Source organism: Andrographis paniculata, unplaced genomic scaffold, assembly GCF_009805555.1.
Source record: "Andrographis paniculata isolate CXL003 unplaced genomic scaffold, ASM980555v1 Contig21END, whole genome shotgun sequence".
NCBI classification, from domain to species: domain Eukaryota; kingdom Viridiplantae; phylum Streptophyta; class Magnoliopsida; order Lamiales; family Acanthaceae; genus Andrographis; species Andrographis paniculata.
The window spans coordinates 4,587,473-4,604,752 of record NW_026137502.1 but is presented as its reverse complement, the minus strand read 5'-3'; the positions used below and the strand labels follow the sequence as shown (position 1 = coordinate 4,604,752).

Here is a 17,280-nt window from a genome sequence, read left to right as displayed (position 1 = left end):
GATTTAAGGTTAATTGGGGAGTACAAAATGTGTCGGGGAGGGATAAGGACGAGGTAGATGTATGTCCAGTATGGGTGATGCGCATATGGGTACCATTTGCGGTAAGGATATGAGGTAAGGATGGTGCGGTGGATATAGAGGTCAGAAGGCGTATATCAGAGGTCATATGATTACTGCAGATATAATCAAAATACCAAGGAGAGTTACCTAATGTGGTAGACATGGCGGTATTGGAAGATAGAACCTGTTTAAGAAGAGCCTCCAGGTCCTAAATCGTAAGAGGCGCAGGCGCAGGCGTAGCAGAGGCTGTGACAAATGAGGTACTAGACTGAGGAGGTCCACGAATATGCCGAGGCTTGTAGTTACTACTGCCAGAGCGAGACGGCCTACCATGGCAATATAGTATGGTATGGCCTAAAACATGACAGTAGTGACACTCCACCTTGGGGCAATGACCGAAGTCATGATCAGAAGACTGACATCGTTTGCAGCGATGAGAACGACTCTGAGTAGGAGTTCAGGCGGTGACCGCAAGAGCAGAATCAAGCAGAGGAGCCTTGGCTAGGTGGAGACGAGTTTCCTCAAAAAGAATCTCCTGAATAGCTAAATCCAAGGTAGGAAGTGGATGCCGATGTAACAAAGAGACACGAACTGCCTCATACTCTGGACGCAAAGCCATCAAGACCTGAATGAGGCGAAGATGATCAAGACTGATCTCAACTTGATCCAATCGATGCCAAAGGGGTTTCACTTGCGCAAGGAAGTCGTTGATAGATTGTCCTGATTTCTGTTTTAGATAATGAAGAGTACTCCATAACTGATAATAGTGTGCCAAACCAGTAGCACGGAAGCGGACTGCCAAGAAATCCCACGCTGCCTTGACAGTTTCAAATTGGGCAAGCTGCACATGTATCGCCGGAGTGGAAATATTGCGCAACCAAGTGAGAATTTGATGGTTCTTATTGTTCCAATCCTCCAATTTTTCAATATAAGATCCAACAACTTTGGCGGTAGGTGCAACTTCTCCTATAGAAACTGGAGCAACGGGAGCAACTATATCCTACCTATCATAAAGCTTTTTATCGATTGTGCCCACAAACGGTAATTATCTCCAGACAGAACAACATTTATCAGAATATGGACATCCATCTTTTCCATAAAAATTCAAAGGTAGACAATATCTCAAACCTCAAGCCGAAAGCCGAAACGACAGAAACACAAGCAAAACCGAATCAAACCCGAAACACGAAAAATCAGACGGATACAAAAAACTACTCAAACGGAAGAAGTGAGTATACCATCGCGGAGGAAATTAAATTCCGAACACGACGGTGCAAAGATCGCCACCAACGGCCGCCGCACGCGCCTCCACGCGCCGGCGAGGCGTTCGACCGGAAATCTCGTCAGGCGCGTGTGAGGCTCACGTGCCGCCGTTCGCCGATCTGTTCCGGAGTCCGGCCGGTCTCGTGGCAGCGAAGACGATGGTGGTGGCGGTGACGGTCGGCGGTAGTTGGAAAGATGCGATCTGGAATGCATGGGTTGTTTCGATTTGATCGGGAAAAATCATGGCTCTGATACCATGTTAGGATTAATGGAATAAATTATATTTTCATTGTTTACAATTATGGTACAAAATTATATTTATACAAGAGATATATTAGGCCGGATATATATATCTAAATATATACAATATATATCAACATATATTATATTATACAATCATTTTCATTCAAAATTTTTAATATTAAAATTCCAAATAAAAAAATAATACTCCCTCCGTCCCAGATACCGTGTCTGCTATACTGTAGACATGGTATTTTAGGATGGGTGTAATTAGTAGATAATTAAGAATGTATTAGTGAAAATAATTATCCTATAATATAAATAATTATAAATTAAGATTAAGATAACTAATTAGTTTAATTAAAATTTTAAAATAAGATTAAAGTGTGTAATCATTTTTCAAAAAAGGAAAGTGACATGGTATATGGGACGGACAGAAACGGCAACGTGAACATGGTATTTGGTGCGGATGAAGTAATAAATAAAGCACATGTAAAACACAACTAAAATACTTAAACCGTACAAAACCTAACTATGAATGTGGGACCCAAAAACTAAAAAAATATATATATAATGAAAATAAAAAATATATATATACGTGGGATACGCTTTGAACAATATAATTTGCTAGTAGTAATAATAATAATAATAATAATAATAATAAAGAATAAGAATAATAATAGTCCAACCCCCAAAACTGACTGATGACATTATCAATATACAGACCGCCCGGTCTTGAATTTTGGAGAGCCAAACGAAATAAAATAAAATGTAGGATCATATTCTCCTCGCACTTCATAAATCTCAAATAATTTTTTTTTTTATAAATATTTTATATATAACATAAATATATTAAGAATCTCTATTTATATTGAATCTTGGTGAACATATTAATTTAGTTTTTCATATACTTTTTTTATTCTTCAATTTTTATATATCCTATAATATTAAAAATTATATTTTTATTCAAAACAATATATTATACATATACAATATTACATTTAAGGCGTTACTTTATCTGACCATAACAAAATCTTCAGGAAAAAAAAAACACGCACACATACCCACATAAAAGAATGCTATTATATGGTGAATAAATAAAATAGTGCCTTAATAAAATAACATAATGTTTTATATTAATTAAAATGATATAATAAATATTTTGTTGATTTATCGCATAATAATTTTTATTGGCTTTATAAATATGTAATTTTTTGGAGTTTGGTTTTATTGTTATTTTTTAAAAAATTTTAGCTTGAACGATTATTTAAATAATATTTTGTAGATATATATATATATTATTATATAAAATCTTAATAATTGTTAAAAAAAAAAAAAAAGTTTTGATTGATTTTGATTTAAAATTAAAATTTTTTTTATTAGAATTTTGATTTTAAATAATATTTTTACACGATGATTTATAGGGAAAAATATATATGTTTTTTTATTTCTATAAAAGAAATAGTATAGAAAATTCATTCATATTTGAAACAGCATGCGAACCCAACCTAACTTGAGAAGAACAACCCAAATCCATTCATGATTGTTGTTATACTTTGAAACTTCAATGATGTAATTTCATTAGCATTGACCGGACTGGTCTTGTTCTTCTATTTTTACAAGTCTTATTCTTGGAAATTGTAAATTAGAATTTCAATAATAAAGAAGAATCCAATCCCATCCCATCCCATCCCATCCTATAATTGTAATTGTAGTAATTACTATTTGTTATTTGATTTAATTAAATTTCATATAGAGACGTCCCGTCCCAGTGAGTGACCTATATCAAATGTCCATCAAAATAAATGTGTTGTTAAATTAAAGGAGTCGGACCCGGTCAACTCTCGCAGCCTTTATCACAACCTTTCAAGAAATTTTGATATTTTTTAGGTTTGTAATAAATTTTCGTAAGGCTACTATGCCCTTGATCACGATTCGAGTCCCAACAGTAATCCATAAATTATGTCTATGGTCGGATCTGGACGACTTGGGCAGTAGACGGTTTTGCTGAATTTGAAAAAATTAAACCAAAATCTACTAAAATTCAAATTAAACACACTGAAATTTAAAAATTAACAGAGAAATAAATTACTGAAAAGATACATGCATAGCGTTAGAAATTAAACCGAAACTAAAATATATTAATGATAAGTAATTACTAAAAAGATAAAAGGATAAGATAATTATTTGGATAATATGTTTTGTTTGTGTAACGTGTAGTTTTAGCATCCTTACAAATAAAGAGTTATATCCACTTTCTAAATTTTAGGAAAATAGTTAATGTTCTTTGTTCCACCGTAATCATGGCTTCTAATTCTTTTTCTCATGTTTTGTTTTAATCGATTCAATTGGATCATATCAATTCTTTCTTTTTTTCTTAACTTGAAGGCAATATGAGGCCATTTTTTCCCTAGCATTAAGGCCAAATCTATATGGCATTATTCATTATTCTCCGATTAGGCAGCTTAAGGAAGGTTGCTCCTCCGGATTCAAAGAAAGGTTCTGATTGCACTGCACTATCAAGTCTCCGCCTCGACCATTCATCTCCAAAGAGGTTTCACTAACACCACGATCCTCTTTAGTGCTAGCGGACGTGCTGGTTAAAGTTTCCATTGAAACAGTCTTTCAAGATCGACCTGTATTTGGATCAGAAGCCATACTGGTTGGCTTTGAGTCTCCAATCAACCGCACGTGAAGTCTTCGCAAGTTGATGTCCTCAGTAGGTTTTGATTTTGGAAATTTTTCTCAATCCAGGTCTTTGAAGTATCTAGGATTGTCTTCCAAGATAGCCTAGCCTGCCTCACTTGGAGGCCTCAAGTCTTTTGCGGGATGACCTGCCAGCTGCCTCACCTATCAATCTGAAGCCTTCAACGGAATAACCTGCTTCACTTGGCAGTTTGAAGTCTTCAACGGGACGGTCTGCCTCATATAGCAACCTGAAGCCTTTTGCCGGACGACTTGAATACTTCAGCGGGACGGCCTGGCGGCCTGAAACCTGCTTGCCTCATCTGGAGGCCTGAAGCATCAACAAATGTCAAATCCTCATGTGGTGTCAGTACATTTCACATAAGTTGTCCGCCGAATTGCTCTGTCGGGATTGTGCCAAAAGTTGAAAATTCACCTCCCTTAGTAGAGGCTCGACATTATTCTCCAAGCCTCATGCGGCCGGGGGGCCTAATCCTATCTACCCTCCTGGCATTCTTGGTAGAATCGAGACCCAACTATACCACAATAGCCCCGGCCTGAATCTAAAGGAGATTCTGCTACAATTCCATAGATTGTTCCAGCGATATAATCTTCGTCTGATGGCGAATTGCTACAAGCATGAAAGAATCCTCTTGACACACACGACGTGACCTTCACTACAAATAAACCCTATGTAAGCCCTAACATCATCACTCATAAAATCGGATTAGATGTGCCAATTGTTGGAATCGAAAATACATTTTTGTGAGACTCCAAGCCTTTTTCATTGATGCACCACCCTTGATCAAACAATGTGAATTCCAACAGTACTCTGCAATACCTGTCTGCGGTCAGATACGGACAGCTTTGGCGGTAGAGCCTTTACACAGCTTTGAACTGTAACGGCTGAATTTGAAGAAGATTGACTAAAGACTATTAGAATTAGGATAAAACATGATGAAAATTAAAGATAAATGGATAAATTATTGAAATTAAAGATAAATTAATGGAAATATAAAGATACAAATATAAATTAAACCTAGAAACTAAGGATAAATTATTAAAAAAATACTCTATATCCTGTCTATGTTTTTTTCTATTTGGATTCCTCTCATATAATTTAATTTTTTTGTTTTCGGAAATATGATTATACACTTTAATTAAATTTTAAATTTTATAATTTATATTTTTATTAATACAATATTGAATTACTTGCTAATTATATTTTATTTAATTTCTTGTATTTACGATAATGTGGACAAAAAAAACTTGAACGAAGGAATAAATGATAAGTGTTTGGATAATATGTCTAACGTGTGTATGTTTAGCCCCAACTTCCTAAATTTTAGGGAGATAATTATTCCAACAATACTCTGATCAAGTTGTTTGTTCCACCATAATTGTGGCCTTTGGTATGTCCCATCATATTTTGTGCTAGTTGATTCCTTTTATCATGTCAACACTCTTCTTAGGCCCAAAGGCCCGTTGGTGGAGATAAGAGGCTCTGGTCCATCTGTGAAGTCTCGCATGAACCAATGAATTTCATTTTCTTTTTATACACCCACCAATTAAAGAAAGAATCCTTTAATTTGGTAATGCTGATAATAAAGAGATATTATGAACAAATTATGTACGCAGTATTATGTATACATACATGTGTAAGAAAATCAAGCAAGCAAGCTAGCTGGGGAATGAACGAAGGGAAGGGAAGGGAATGGAATGTACACAAAACCTTAAGAAGGCCGGCCATGATTTGGCAAACACCACACGCTTCAAAACTCAGCCTTCACTTTACACTCTATAGAACAGGACAGGACAGGGAGCCATTCATTGCCCTCCTCCTCCTCCTCCTTACTTGGTTACTTGAGCCAGCCAAGGATGCTGCAGCGCCTCCTTGGCAGTCGGGCGTCGCTCCGGATTCGTCTCAAGCAAGTACTTCAAGAAATCGATGAGACCGGGGTCAGATACCCCTACCCCTAGCTGATGCTCCAACGAGGACTGCTCCGGGACAATGTACTCAACCTCCTCCATCCCCTGCCACAACAAACACGCCCGATGATCTCTCAAGCCTGAACAAGGACAGGTGTGGGTGTGGGTGGGGGTGGGGGTGCCGGCCAAACTGAATCTTACCTCGGTTATGTGATAAAGATCATACTCCTCTGTGAAATACTTGTCCGTCTCTTGGCCATGGAGCAGCATGTCCCGGTCGATGGGTCCGAGGATCCCTATGATGCGCGCAAGAATCATCACCACTGCTTCGTTCGGGAAAAGCACCTGCTATCATTTCATCGATCCACAACACAGCACAAGTTCGAATCATCATGTCATGTGCGTGAGAATGAATTGAATTCCACTCATTAATACTACAATTCAAGGAAAGTCTTATATACTACCTCTCCGGAGCACAATTCTGCCAGGATGCACCCCAAGGACCAAATGTCAATTTTCGGGTCATACGGAAGGCCTAACATAACCTCAGGAGCCCGGTAGGAACGCGACTGCACGTACAGTGTTAAGCTGTCTGTCTGAAAACAACTGCTGCCAAGATCAATCACCTTTATCTCGCACTTCCGGTAACTCTTGATGAGGATGTTTTCCGGCTTCAGATCGCAGTGGATGATTCCCAGGTCATGCAGATACATCAGCGCCTCCAAACACTGCCGCGCTATGACCTGAAATTGGCACAGACAGCCTTAAATACTTCATCCCTGCACTTTAAATTTCCTATGCTTCCCTAGCGGACGTGTGCTGCAAGAAAAAATCTTTTTGTCCCCACAGACCTGCAGCCGGCTAATCGTGAAGTACGGCTCCCCTCCAGATTCCCGGTTGTATTTCTCAAATTCATACAAGTTTGCCCGCAGCAGCTCGGTCACAATAAACAGGTGCTCCTGCAGTGGTTTATGTCTCTCAACAAGATACCTCAATCAAAATGTAACCAATGCTCGATGATGTTTCAACATACAGCCTAGCCTACACACGATTTATTTGAACACGACAAATATCAAGGATCAACGAGACTTAACATGAATGCATCCCCAACGACACCAACCTTTTTGTTTAGGCATACCTGGTAGTAGAAGTAATCATAAAGTCGCAGAATGTGGTACTTGTCGACAGGATCGTGCTTGTTTACGAATTTAAGAAGCTTAATCTCATCCAGGCTCTGGTCGAAGAAGTCCTTGTCGTTCTTTATGATCTTCAGGCATACGTCCTGTCCCGCGCAGAGATCGTGTGCCTGAACGACCTTGCTGAAAGCAGCAGACCCGAGGAATTCCGTGACATAATATCTCCCAGCCACAATGCTATTCATCACGATCGGGAACTCTTTGTTCTCCTCAAAACCCGTTCGATTCTTCCTATGTATGATTCTCAGGTGGAAGATCTCGTAGCCTTCGTCCTTGGCGTCGTATATCGAAAGCTCATCAATGACACTGCTACCTTCCTTGTTTCCCGGCTCATTGGGTTCTTGGGGAATCACTTCATCGTTCTTGCTGGAAGGATCATCTTTGTCGACACTTTGGGAGCCAAGGGTATCTTCGAAACCTCCCTGCCAATCATATGTACAATTGGTTCCGGCGAAGAGGTTGTCACCCAATTTCTGAGTCTCGAAATCAAAGACCACAGGATCGTCCGCATAGACCCTTCCGGTGCTGCCACAGCACGCACACAGCGGATCCAAACAGCTATAACCGATACGGTGGTCCCGGCACTCGTCGTCGCCGCCGCCGCCTTTTGTGAGCTGAGACTGATGGTCCCACTTGGGGTAATCTTCCAAGGTCTTGCCTGTCGAGTTTCCCCTTGAAGCCCCCGCCCCCTTTTGCACGCCGGTGATGTGCTTATCTTCGCTCGGGAAACCATCGGTATCACCGACGGCGGCGCTGAACGGGGGCAGCATTGAGTAATAGTCGGCGTCGTTCTCCTTGTACCAGAAAAGATCATTCTGCATATCGAAATCAGGGTAGTCCCGAGCTGTCCCGAACTGAGACATCCGATCCGATGATGAAGCCTGAGACATTGGACGAGATGTCCGAACGCCATACGGGTTTGTAAAATCTGCAATGATAAATAAATTCAATTCAACCACACTACACACACACTCTTTGTTCAAACCACATAGGATAGGAGCAACTCATTAAACTGAGCACATTCGAAATTGATGCGGAACAGGAGAATCAGACGGGCTTCTTTCAAAGCTTGATGATTCCTATTTCCTATGTGGTCTTCCACTGGTCATATATAAATTATCGATGGATTCATATTGAAGGAAGGATTCATCAGTTTTCTACAGACCCAGAAGAAACATGGCAGCACCTTGTAGAATCTAATAAGCACTAAATTGACCAAATCAAGAACGAATCCTAGAACGCCAAAGGCAAAATCCAAAAAAATAAATTAATACACCATTAAATGGAACAAACCAAACAACCTCCTTGCAACATACATCAAAAGAGGAAGAAGTTAAATCAAATTAATTACCAGAAGAGCACAAATCAGTAGTGGATGAGCCCAGGCTAACAAACTCATCTTCCGACGAGTTCTTGGAGCTCTCGCCGCCGGCATCCGGAACCTCCCGCGGCGGAATTCTGAGCGGCGGCGGTGGCGGCGCCATGGGGGAGAGGAACTTGTCGGAATCGGAAGAACCGAGGGGAGAGTTATCCCTGACATCCTCCATGAGCGCTGACTCGCACTCGGAGAGGCCGTTGATCCTGAGGAAGTGCAAGACAGAGGCGAGCTCGACGGCGGCCATCTTAGTCGGAGGCGGCGAATTCAGGTGAGAGGCGGAGGGGGGAGAGCGGAGGAGGGACTCGGTCTCATGGATGATGGGTTGGGTGGGTTGGGCTGGGGTCAAACTCAAATGTGGGAAGAAATTCAAACTGGTCCAGTCACAAACGTTGGTTGTCCTTTTTAATCATATAAAATATACGTACATACGATACCGTATGTGAATACATGTATGTTACGAATGTGCTTTGGTTTGTGTGAATATCAAAAACATATGTAAAACAAAGAAAAAAGAATTAATCCTAAGTGTAACAGGTGACTGTTCGGATCTGAACTCAGGTGACAGTTCACCCCACACACACCAGATCATTTTTTCTTTTGATCATACAAATACAGAGAGAATTTTCAAAATTAGTTTTTCATGTATTTTTATGCTATAATATATTACTCATTCTACTCCACATAAAATGCTATCTTTTTATATTTACGATCATTCCACCCACGTAATTGTACATTCTTTTGTAAATATAATTATATATTTTAACACATTATAAATTTTAAAATATATAATTTTTTAATCTTAATAAAACTATTTAATTATCTTCATTTTAATTTGTAATTATTTGTATTAATATACTTCTTAATTATTAATTACTCCCTCAGTCCCAAAATTACGTTCTTATTTGAGTTTGACACGAGATTTAAGGAATATTGATATTATATTCATAATTAGTAAAAAGTATGAATAAAAGATTTTTTTGTCTTGTGAATGTATTAGTATAAAAAATAGTGGTATTTATATAATAATAATGAAAAAATAAGGATAATTTTACGGTGATATGAGTATTTATAGAAATTGGACTATTGTTTTGAGACAGACAAAAATAATAAACAAGACTATTGAACAACGAAGGGAATATATTTTACCTAAAATTTCATGTCTCGTGGACACTTTTAAACTTGTGTACGACAGAGAAAGTATATTTTATTAATAATATATAATCATTTAATTTATAAAAATATTATTTATATTAAAAAAAAAAAAAACAACCCTAAACTCTAAACGAAATCCTTTTTTTTTTCCTCTTTGGTGGATCTCCTTCTCCTTCCCTGTCTCTTGTCCTTCATCATTTATTCTTCAAATAACTTTGGGGGTTTGTTTCTTTTTCAAATTTTTTTTTAACATATACTGTAAATACTTATTATTTTTATATTATCTATTCAATTTTATATATTTTTTATAAATTGAAAAATTATTCAAATTAAAAAACAAAAGAGGCGTCGGCTACAGTGTTGAATTTAAAATTTAAAATTCAGCACTGTGTTGAACAACATGTGATATTACTACATACAACACATTGTATATGTTAATATAATACAAATACATCATATGAACAAATAATACATATTATAGTCTCAATAACACATCGTGTACTATCAGACAACAAACAGTATTAGTATTATTACAGATAGTACATTGTATATGTTAATATAATACAAATACAACACATGAACTAACAACACATATTATAGTCTAATACAACCACACAACAGTTCATTTCAACGCATGGCATATTCTCATACAACAAATTTTTTATTATAAAAAAACAACACATACATTTATTATGTACAATATGTATTGTATGTAATAATAATGTGTATTATTTGTACATATAACATGTGCTGAGTTGAACAATTAACCCCACAAAACAAATACAACATGGGTTATTCTAACTTATTCTTCAAACTCATTTACGGATTCCAATTTTTGAATTTGAATGTGTATTTTGGCTAAATTTTAATTCTAATTTTCTATTGATTTATGTGTATTGTGTGATAAATTTGTTGTTAGTCAATATTAGCTTTATTTTATAAATTAATGTTGGATAATTTGTATTGATTAATTTATTTAATTTTTTGTTATGTTTGTATATATAGATAAATTTGATATTAAATCAAATAAGACGATTTCGTTTGCAATGAAGTATATTATTGTCCAACATCAAATAATGTGATTGGTAATCAAAATTTTACTTATGACAAAAAATGTGCTAAAAGAAGTCATGTATAAATAAAAATATCAAAAAGGATAATGTTGTTGGTGATTCAAAATTATGTAAACCAATTGATAAAATATTATATTGATATTAGAGATGAATTAATAAGACAACATTTGGCCAAAATGCGTGTCAACTATATGATCATAATTTTTCAAAAAAATTCATTTGGTAAAACTAAAAGCTTCAATCAATATAGTTTGATCAATATAGGTAACTTCATTATAATTAGTGTACAATCTTGATAAAAATAATATTTTTACTTAAGTTGATTTTTAAATTTATTTGTCAATTTTAATAAAGTTTATGCTCGACTTTCAATCGTCTATCTTGGATCCTTTTAGAACTCTACTTCCGACTGTAATCGCATTGAGATATCTGTTCAACTATGAATGACTGTTCAATTTTAGTTGCATTACCTTCAATTTATTTTGTAAATTAAAGTTGTTTCTACTCATTAAATTTGAAAAATATAGATATTTTAAAATATATTTTAGATTTTTATTTATGATTTAAATTATGTTTCTATTATTTGAATATATACCAACTTCTAGTTTTATTATTAATAAATGTGTAATTTTGAAATTGTAAAGAGTATGATATTTTTTCAAAAAAATTCAAATTATATATATTTATAACGTGGGATCCTGCTATCGTTCTTTTTCAGTTGCGCTTTGAGTAAACTTTCAGTTGCGAATCATGTGTGGCATGCAAGATTTGAAGGCGTGGGTTTAAACTTATAACTTCATGCTTACGAATCCAACCCCCGCTACGAGACCAATGTTTTGCTCCATTTTATTTATTTCTAAAAATATCTCATTCAATGTCATTAAAATAAATAAATAAATAAAATTGTCATATATAATTCTTATTTTACTTAAGGTACGATAAGATTAAAAAATAAAAACATGAATAAATAAATAAAGTCGAAAAGAGAAAATAAATGAAGTAGACTAATTTGCAAGACAATGCAAGTTAAAGAATGCGGAATATATGATATATATATATGTGTTTGTGCAGTGGTCCATTATATGTAAAACGAACTTTTTTAATAATTAGATTTGGTGAAAGGTTAGGTCAGATCAATCAAAACATTATTCAATCTTCAAACCCTTTTTCAGTATTACCATTAATAATCATTATCATTATCATCAAACCCCACACCAAATTAAATCATAATTTTGCTTCAATTTCAATCTATTTAACCAACCTTGTTTGTTTTTATTTTGTTCTTTTTAAATGAACATATAATACACATAACAATTAACATTATTTATAATGATCGATGTCGAACCAAGTAAAACATTTTTATATTTAAACTCAATTTGCATTCGCTTCAATATATATATAGAAAATAGACTGAAAATAATGCAACCATTTTAGATAATTAGCAACCACAAACGGATTAGAGTAATAGTTAATCAAAATTAACATTAAAAATAATACAAATAAATAAATAAGTAGTAGATTCAACAAAAAAAAAAAAAAAAAAACAAAAAAAAAAACAAAAAAAAAAACTATTAATAGCAACTCCTCATTTCTTTCACTCTCCATAGCATTGTTCTTTCGTATTGATGGTGATGAGAACAATTAACCAAAAAGATCAATCAACAGTAACTTGGGCTTCCTCATCATCATTTGCTTATTCTCTTCTATCCGATCAAATCTTTGAGTCGTTTGTCAAAATCAAGTTTTAACAATTAATTTGTTCTCTTTTATTTATTTATTTATTTTTAACATATTACTTTCAATCGATTCATAGATCTGTATGCTACCAAGTAAAACATTTTTATATTTAAACTCAATTTGCATTCGCTTCAATATATATATAGGAAATAGACTGAAAATAATGCAACCATTTTAGATAATTAGCAACCACAAACGGATTAGAGTAATAGTTAATCAAAATTAACATTAAAAATAATACAAATAAATAAATAAGTAGTAGATTCAACAAAAAAAAAAAAAAAACAAAAAAAAAAACTATTAATAGCAACTCCTCATTTCTTTCACTCTCCATAGCATTGTTCTTTCGTATTGATGGTGATGAGAACAATTAACCAAAAAGATCAATCAACAGTAACTTGGGCTTCCTCATCATCATTTGCTTATTCTCTTCTATCCGATCAAATCTTTGAGTCGTTTGTCAAAATCAAGTTTTAACAATTAATTTGTTCTCTTTTATTTATTTATTTATTTTTAACATATTACTTTCAATCGATTCATAGATCTGTATGCTACCAAGTTTATGAATCATAGATCTTGAACTTAGAATTTATTTCATGATAAAATTTCAACAAATATCATATCCAATGACTATTTTACCTTAAAAATATTAAAATTCAAAATATATGTAAATGTATGTAACAACACCAAATATTTTGGACAAAATATGTTATATAATATAAAGCTATATATATACTAGTTTCGTAGGCCACGTCCTGTAGATTTGGGAATCATATCGAGATTGTATATTATTCCAAAATGTATTAGTATTATTTGCATGAACAATTAAATTTACATATTTTTCTCTTTTACTATTTTAATCATACATTAATATAAAATATAAAAAAAAAGCAACTGGAGTGAAAACTCAAATGGATTAATTATGTTTATTTTATAAATTACTTCAATAATACGTTATTGATAAACATAGTCTTCCGCATAGAAAAAAAAAATTTTAAAAAATCTTCAGAACTGTAAATAATTAATCAAGAGATGTTTTAAATCATAAAAATCGAATAATTTAATTTTTGAATTATTAACCATCAATGATTAATTTCAATTTTTTGTTTGAATAACAGTACACACTCTATCATCATCATCATCATTATTATTATTATTATTATTATTATTATTATTATTATTATCATTATTGCGAAAAATAAACGAAATGGACTTCCTCATATCTATTATCTCTTATTTCCATTTTGTAGAATAGTGAAGAAAATAACTGCAGGCAAGGTTGTGTAGTAGCTTTAGGGTAGATACAAATAATACCTAGGGGTAACACAATACGGTATATTGAAGATTTTAAATTGTACTATATATAGTATTGTAAACAATAATATGAGAAGATATTATGTTGATATCTTATCGAATTATTCGGTATACTAAAGTTTACTGTGTAAAAACTTTAATACAAGAATATGTAAAAAATTTTAATATATTACATACCATATTGAAAATTAATAGTATACCGCCAAATATACTAGCATATAAAAGATGTAAAAATATATTAAACAATTAAAAATATTAACAATTATCGTAACTAAAAATAATAATATACATACATTAATACTTTTATTTTATTGTTATTTTGATGTATACCAAATGTTGGAATATACCAATATCATGTTATATATGACTTTTTTTTTTATTTTTTATGTATACTTAGTTTTGATATGACAATGTATATTATTATCGTATCGAAAATCTATGGCACAATGTCATATCAAATTCATAGATATTGGTATGCTAAATACATTATTTAGTATTTTTTATCACCCCTAATAATATATTTCTAATTAAATTTTTGTTCAAGTAAAAAAATAAAATGATATACTTATATAGTATATATGCATAATATAATTATATTATTCTTTAATTTCAATACGGCATTAATAACTTGATAGTTTGGAAATTCCAGAGACTTGAATTCATTGACAAAATTGTTTGTGAATGAAAGGAACAGGTTGGATGCACGATAGAGCTACTTGATCCACAATTCAACGGCTAAGATTCATTTAGATTTATGCATAACTACTCTGAGTCCGAACAAGAAATTTGATTCCCTAATTAATATCATGGCTTCCTTTGTTTTGCATCTTAAATTCTTATAATACTAACTACTCTCAAAATTATTATTTTACATAATTTTCAATATATATTACTTCCTTCGTCCCTTCCCGTCCCATGTAATATGAACCTATTAATATAAATACGATAATTTAGATAAATTATAATTAATAAATAATTAAAAATATATTAATAAAAATAATTATAAATTAAGATTAAAATTAAAATAGCTAAATAATTTAATTAAAATTTTAAAAAATATAAAATATGATTAAATGTATAACCATATTTTCAAAAGAGAAAAGACAAATTATATGAGATAGACAAAAATTTTTTAAAAAAATGACAAATTACATGAAACGGAAAGAATATATGGTAGATACTACTTTCAAAATTATGTGTATATTTTCGTCTTAATTATATAAATAAACGTATTTAAACTTTTATATTTATTTATAAATTAATTTATATTAATAATGTATATATATATTTAATTATATTTCCTCCATTTCACTGTGTCAAAAAAATTTTATAATAAAATAAGAAAAAAATAATATTATATTAATAAATGAATTTGTGTAATATGAAAACAAAATTAAAATATTTTAAAATTAGTGAGTTTAAATTAAATATATAGTGTAAGGTTATATTTTGATAAATAAGAATATGAGTAAAGATACATTAGTAATTGAATAACAACGAAATACACTGTGTGTGTGTTTGTTTGAAGGATTTTGGTGGATTTCCACTGTTCATCCAATTTTTTTCCCCCAAAAATATCAAATCAAACATCTATTTTTCATTTTTTATATTATACTAAAAATCAATTTTACATTCAAAACATCACATCAAACCCTATTTATATCACATCATACAACTATTCAAATTCAAAATTTTTACTATTCAAATCCCAACTCAAAATCCAAACTCCCAAACAAACACACCCAATTGAAGATAAGTTATATCGGTGAGACAACTCTAAACATTAAGTGAAATAATGCACGTGTGACCGAAAATAGGAGTGAAATAATACACGTGTTACTTAGTACGCCGGAATGGCGAAATGAGATGAGCGGAACCATCGTATGTGGAGACTAGGTTGGATTATAACTCAAGACAATTTAATATTATAATTATTCTTTTTTGTTTTATTAATTTTGATCTTACTCAAATAAAAAATTATCATTCTTAGTCCAATGATGGTTGGCCGGTTTGAACACGGTCGTGTTGAATAACTTAGAAGGATGACTGAGTTGAGTTATTTCTGACTATGGATTATTCTGCACTGACATGACCGTGTTCATGCCTCTGTTCACGGTCATATTCTGAATACAGCCGTATTCTTGTCCGTGTTCAAAACACATAATATTTTCATAACTGCGTTCTCAACGCAACAATGTTCTAGGCCATGTTCCTATATGTCGTCTCAACAGTCAACACAATTATGTTTTATGCAATGTTTACACCATGTTTTTAAGATAGTCATATTATATGTCATATTTATTATTATTTTTATTTTTTTCTAAAATTATTTGATATGTATTTATAATTCTAACAAAATTATTTTTTACAATTATTTCATAATATAAAAAATAATCAATTTTAATTTTTTTTAAAAAAAAAATCATTGCAAAAAAAAAATTATAAAAATAATACTCCCTCCGTCCAATTTCTATTATCCTAAAGTATATTTGCACGGTTTTTTAGGTGATTGTCTTTTTGTTATGAATTGACAAATTTGCTCTTAATTGTATGGTAGAAATTAAAAGTAATAAATAAATTAAGGGTAAAAATGTAAAATTTGTGTTTAAAAAATGAAATAGAACAATAGTTATTGAACGTCTCAATTAGAAAAGTAGGATATTAGTTTGTGGACGGAGGAAGTAATATTAATATGTATTTTTAATAATTATTATTATCTATATTTTCAAAATTTATGATTGAATTTATTTTTATTATAGTTTATTTCCTTTTCACTATTTAATCATTTATTTAATGAAAATAGTATATTCAATAATTTCAACTAAAAACGTATAAATAAATTTAAAAACAGTAGGAAACACACAAATATTACAAAAAGAACATATTATATATATATATATAGTGACCCAATAAATTTAGGGTTATCGACTAAGTAATTAAATGGGCTCAATAATGAAAGCCCAATTCTGCTGATCAAGAGTAACAATGCTTTATAAAATATGTAAACAATATTGATTACTTCAAATATATATGAAATAATCCGAAGCCCAATTTCTAAGAGTGTATTTTAATTTATTCTATATTACATAACTTTCTTTTTTTTTATCCAAATATAATATCTAAAAGTATTCTGAAAAAATAAAAATAAAATATGTTGTAAAATTATTAAAGAAATATCTAATACAAATATTAATTATAACTATACTTACCTATATCTTTGTTCATCTAAATAATCTTTTATCAGTACGTTTCA

General features: G+C 32.2%; 1 protein-coding gene across 4 annotated transcripts; it reads right to left on the bottom strand.

The window, feature by feature from the left end:
* Positions 1-5,798: 5,798 nt before the first annotated feature.
* LOC127244993 (uncharacterized) lies at positions 5,799-9,111 on the bottom strand. 4 transcript variants are annotated; one of them, XM_051265629.1, is made up of 6 exons: positions 8,725-9,111; positions 7,316-8,301; positions 7,029-7,136; positions 6,642-6,920; positions 6,379-6,522; positions 5,799-6,282 (listed from the first exon to the last, which is right to left on the bottom strand). In XM_051265629.1, the coding sequence occupies exons 1-6, from the start codon at positions 8,993-8,995 to the stop codon at positions 6,100-6,102; spliced, it is 1,971 nt and encodes a 656-aa protein (XP_051121586.1). In that variant the 5' UTR covers positions 8,996-9,111; the 3' UTR covers positions 5,799-6,099. The 4 variants fall into 4 exon arrangements, with proteins under 4 accessions (XP_051121586.1, XP_051121583.1, XP_051121585.1 ...); XM_051265626.1 differs by having other exon boundaries at positions 5,802-6,282; positions 6,379-6,525; positions 7,298-8,301; positions 8,725-9,106; XM_051265628.1 differs by having other exon boundaries at positions 5,802-6,282; positions 6,379-6,525; positions 8,725-9,106.
* Between the last annotated feature and the right edge of the window lie 8,169 nt (positions 9,112-17,280).

Excerpts from the sequence above, each read along its gene's own strand:
- LOC127244993 (XM_051265626.1), bottom strand. The coding sequence starts at position 8,995 with ATGGCCGCCGTCGAGCTCGCCTCTGTCTTGCACTTCCTCAGGATCAAC. Across the intron at positions 8,302-8,724 it reads TACTGATTTGTGCTCTTCTG|ATTTTACAAACCCGTATGGC; the intron begins GTAATTAATTTG and ends TTATCATTGCAG. Across the intron at positions 6,526-6,641 it reads CAGAATTGTGCTCCGGAGAG|CAGGTGCTTTTCCCGAACGA; the intron begins GTAGTATATAAG and ends ATGAAATGATAG.